The 5,088-nt window shown below is 52.2% G+C and overlaps 1 protein-coding gene across 1 annotated transcript; it reads right to left on the bottom strand.

Annotated features, from left to right (window-relative positions):
- Nucleotides 1-1,662: 1,662 nt before the first annotated feature.
- LOC311234231 (transmembrane protein 121-like) lies at nucleotides 1,663-2,717 on the bottom strand (the record flags this gene model as incomplete). The annotated part of the gene is given in 2 exon segments (XM_084321359.1): nucleotides 1,663-2,405; nucleotides 2,408-2,717. Coding segments are annotated over 2 exon segments (1,053 nt in total).
- Between the last annotated feature and the right edge of the window lie 2,371 nt (nucleotides 2,718-5,088).

Here is a 5,088-nt window from a genome sequence, read left to right as displayed (position 1 = left end):
ATTAGAAAGTAACCTCCCTTGACTTTCAGTCATAATCATCGAGACACAGTTCATAAACTGCGATGATAATTTATCTCAAAATGCGTCGCCACCTTTTTCCTTTTGCTCATATTTCAAACTCACAATGACCCGGCCCGCCCCGGAGCGCTGAGACAGACGAGATGAATGGCGTTACGGCAGGCAGCACACTTTAGCTACTGGAAGGCCTCCAGCTGGAGATTATGCCAGAGTGGCGAAAAAATCTGACGCTATTTTACTTTGTAATTCAGGTTAATGAAAAGACCTCCACCAAAATTCTAATAAAAAAAATGAAATGTATTCAATCTGGACAATCAGTGAATGACTTCAGCCATAACACACACCCCCCCCACCCCCACCCCCACCCCCACCCTCCTTTTTCCATTTTGCAGAAGCCCACGGCGAGACAGGAAAGAGCAGGAAGGCAAAATGTTCTTGTACACAATACTTTATCAAAGATTCACATAGAAAAAACACATTTTCTTTTTATGAGAAAGCCTTGTTTCAAACGTTATTTTCCATTCTTGTTACTCTCACAATTCATCCGTTTTGACTCCTCTCGACGGACTCCCGTGACAGCGGAGCAACGATAAAATAAATGTACACTTACAGCACACAAACCCTTTAGCTCACGATTAGAATGCAATACACACAATTCAAAATATATCCTCTGATCTCGTAGTATTCTTTTTCTCTCGCTCTGTCTCTCTCTCTCGATCTCTTTCGTTCATTTAGAAAAAATACACACAATTAATAACCGAATTGACTGGGATGGGGAGTAAAATGATTCAATAAAGTCACGGGTTATTATAACTGTATACTTTCCACCACGTCACCGCTCTCTCGCCCCTGGGTAAGCACCTGCAGCGTCCTGTGCGTGCCGTTATGCATTAATGGACATAATCACCACTGTTCCACGAGTGTTCACTACCCAGAATAGTGTGGGACATCGTGCCCTGCTTGAGTCCTGATGCTCGTATATATATATTGATATTGACGTTTCCATGACTGCCGTGACTCAGTGTATCGTGTGCGTGTGGTAGAGGGTGCAGACAGGGACGCAGAGTGTCCCCGCACCTCATTCTAGGCGTAATAGAGTAGACCCCGCTTAAGATTAATTAACTTCTAATAATATGGTGGGATGAAAGTATAATTCAACTCGCGGGGGGCACTGTACCGTGGGAAATCAGTGGCAGACTTTGTACTTATTGTTTACCTTATCGGGGACATTGATCTAAGTTAAAAGTTAGTATCAAATGTTATTAGGTACAATACCTAGGTTCAAATGCATAGCTTATGTGTTTTCGCTGACGTGTTTCTCCCATACCCCATTTAGCTACATTACACGTTGGCCCAGAGATAACTATGGAAATGCTTGGAGGTGCTTGGCCTTGACACAGACTGAACTAAGGAGAGGCCCGAGCAAACTTACAATACGTCATATAACTCATACTAAATATTCTACATCGATAATGATTGTACCTAATAACATTTAATAATAACTTTTAACTTAGATCAATGTCCCCAATAATGTAAAATAATAAGCACAACGTCACTGAACATTCTCAAGCCTGACACTGTACGCCCATCCCCCCCCCCCCCCCCCCCCGTCGACCGCTACTACACCGCGGTCCCGGGGGGGGGTCATGTGTGTTCGCACGTCGTCATCTCCGGTAGCGGTAGGGCCGTCTGCAGGTCCTGCATGATCACCTGATGAGGCGTGGTGGTGGTGGTGGTGGCGGGGGCCGGGGGGAGGCGCGCCGCCGCGTGGTGGTGCTGCTGCTGGTGGTGGTGGTGAGCGGCCGCCGCGGCGGCGAGGTGGTGGTTCTTCTGCATCTCCACGCCGAACGCCGCCGCCCCCGGAGGAGGCGGCGGGGGGGGGCTCTGACACTGTCTCCTGTACTGCACGAAGCTGCACGTCTTCAGGACGATGGCCAGCACGTTCTTGCCTATGAGGATCCCCGAGACCCGGGCGTCGCGGTACAGCAGCATGTTGCCCACGCGGATGAACAGCGTGATGACGTTGATGGTGACCAGGCTCAGCAGGGGGTACAGGAGCATCTTGTGCGGCACGATGTTGACCCCTTGCATGCTGATCTCGCTCAGGGACACGCACGGCAGCACCAGCAGCAGGATGTAGCAGTAGAAGAACATGAGGCCCTCGGCCCACAGCGGCAGCCCTTTCTTCTGCGGCTCCCACAGGTTGGCCTGGATGTCCAGCACGTCCAGCAGGTCCACCACCACCCAGAAGAGGCGGTTGCGTATCTCCTCGCGCTTCTTGAAGGCGCGCACGTACTCCATGTGGTCGATGGCCACCAGCACCACGAAGAGCACGGGGATGCAGATGGAGAGGAGCAGCGTCAGCGCCTTGCGCGCCAGCGTGTCAGGCTCCGGCGGTCCGCCTTGTAGTTCTGGTACACGAAGTACACCTTGATCTCCAGCACGAAGATGTAGAGGAACCACAGGATCATGGCGTAGCCGCGCTTGGCCGTGCGCACCTCGGCGCCCACCCACACGGCCACGTAGCGCAGCACGATGAGGAAGCACACGTCGCCCACCAGCACCATGATGCAGATGCCGATCTTGCGCGGCCCGTGGTTCTGCTCCACCAGGTAGGCGTCGATCAGCGCCATGCTGCTCATGATCAGCACGGTGGACAGGCACACGTGGGGCTTGTTGGTGGGGGGCGGGGGCACCATGGTGGAGGGCGGAGGGAGGGAGAGAGAGAGAGGGAGAGGGAGGGAGGGAGAAGGGCTCCGGGATGGGGGCTGGGGGCTGGGGGCTGGGGGGGGGGGGGGGAGTACCGTTTGGTAGAGGGGAGCGTGTGGAGGATCCTCACAGTCGTCCAGTGCACACAGCCAGATCAGATAGCGCCGATGCCGCTGCCGCTGCTGCCACTAGACAGCCGCGTTCCGCTCCATTGCCTCTGCCTTGGCGGCCGTCCAGGGGGCACTAATAGGATTCACACGGATCTCCTCCGATCAATCTCGCGGGCTTGTGTCAAAAAGCACCTGCCGGGGGGGGGGGGGGGGGGGGGCAGACAGTGACCCTGATTTAGTCAATTGTGTTCCTTTAGGCAAACGGGTTGTAGACACAGAGACCCCGCTATTATATGCATACATTCATGAATCCGAAGGGATCTGCCTCACCCCCTGTGATTAATTGAGAAGCATTCATTTATAATCACCTCACCGCCCGCTACCCCCCCCCCCCCTCCCGCCCCCCCATCGCAGTATAATCCGGCAGTTTGATATAGTCGAGAGATGACAAAATGACCAACTGTGCGGAAAACTGCTGCAGTACGTTAATTCTCTCCTATACGTTCACTTTCTATAGTCTTGTTTTATAAGGGAATACACTTAAAAAGCGTGTGAGATAAAACCGAGAAAAGAGAGAAAAAGAGGGGGGGGGGAAAAGAGAAACCGGCTGCCGGTTACTTACTCACTTGTGTCCCACAGCTCGTTGTACTTCTATCCTACTAATGACGGGCAGCGAGCGATCATCCATGAGACTGACTGCAGCAGCAGATCACACACAAAAAAGGAAAAAAACCCATCTGTAATCCACGGGAGAGAGAGAGAGGAGAAAACACACGCGATCCTCTCCCCTCCAACAGACATAAATCCACCGGTCATGGGTTATTTCTTTAAGCCAGAGGAGGAGAGAGAAATCCCAAATATGTCCCGGGCATAATAGGATTCCACTTAGTACTGCTCCGTGTGGCTCGGTCGCTGGTGGTGGTGGTGGACGTCTTAGCGGGTCATATAAAGAGACCCAGTTGCAAAATGTCTTCGACTAAGAATAGAGATGCTTTTCCCCCCTTCTTCTTCTCTTGTGCTCGGATTTAAAGGATTTAAGCCCCGAACTCCTAAAAGAAGCCAAGTGGTAAAGTTACTCTGATGAGTGGCAGAATCTCTCAGCCGCGGGTTTCCTCTCGAGACAGCACTCCGGCCGCTCCGTATTCCACCCTCCTCCGTCGGCAAGGACATGGAGCATGTTGTGGAGCATGCATGTGTGTGTGTGTGTGAGAGAGAGAGGGAGAGAGTGTGAGAGAGAGAGAGGGAGAGGGTGTGAAGAGAGAGAGCGAGAGGGAGAGAGTGTGAGAGAGAGAGGGAGAGGGAGAGAGGGAGAGAGAGCGAAGAGAGAGAAAGTGTGTGTGTGTGTGTGAGAGAAAGAAAGTGTGTGTGAGAGAGGGAGATCGGAGAGAGAGTGTGTGTGAGAAAGCGAGAGAGAGAGAAAGTGTGTGAGAGAGAGAAAGAAAGTGTGTGTGTGAGAGAGGGAGAGGGAGAGAGTGTGTGTGAGAGAGCGAGAGAGAGAGAAAGTGTGAGAGAGAGAGAAAGAAAGTGTGTGTGTGAGAGAGAGAAAGAAAATGTGTGTGTGAGAGAGAGAGAGAGAGAGAGAGAGAGAGAGAGAGAGAGAGAGGAGAGAGAGAGAGAGAGAGAGAGAGAGAGAGAGAGAGAGAGAGAGAGAGAGAGAGAGAGAGAGAGATAAAGTGTGAGAGAGAGAGAGAGAAAGAAAATGTGTGTGAGAGAGAGAGAGAGAGAGAGAGAGAGAGAGAAGAGAGAGAGAGAGAGAGAGAGAGAGTGTGTGTGTCAGTCTGCCTGTGTCCGTATCTCTTGCTGTGTCTGTACGTGTAGGTTTGCTAATGTGTGTCTGAATGTGTGCACACAGGCAGAAAGCAGCCTCTGTAACGATTCCTTTGAATTCAGTCGGTTTTCGCTTCCCCACTTAGCTAGTGTGTGGTGTGTGTGTGTGTGCGTGTGTACGTGTGTGTGCATGCGTGTGTGTGTGTGTGTGTGGGGGCGTGTGTGCGTGTGTGTGTGTGACTGTGTGTGCGTGCGTGCAAGCATGTGTATATGTGTGTGTGTTGCCACTCGACTGTGTACATGTGTGTGTGTTTCAGCTGTGTATGTGTGTGCCGTGTGTGTGTTCGCGTGCCTCTCTGTCTGCGTGCACGACTCTCTCTCTCGTGTGTGTGTGTGTGCGAGTGTGTGTGTGTGTGTGGCTCAGCTGTCTCCACGGATCCCCGGCGATGAGGAACGCTGCCCCCCCGCCCCTCCAGCCAACCCC

The sequence above is a fragment of the Notolepis coatsorum genome (assembly GCF_963971535.1).
Source record: "Notolepis coatsorum genome assembly, chromosome: 9".
NCBI classification, from domain to species: Eukaryota; Metazoa; Chordata; class Actinopteri; order Aulopiformes; family Paralepididae; genus Notolepis; species Notolepis coatsorum.
This window is presented reverse-complemented; position numbering and strand designations above follow the sequence as displayed.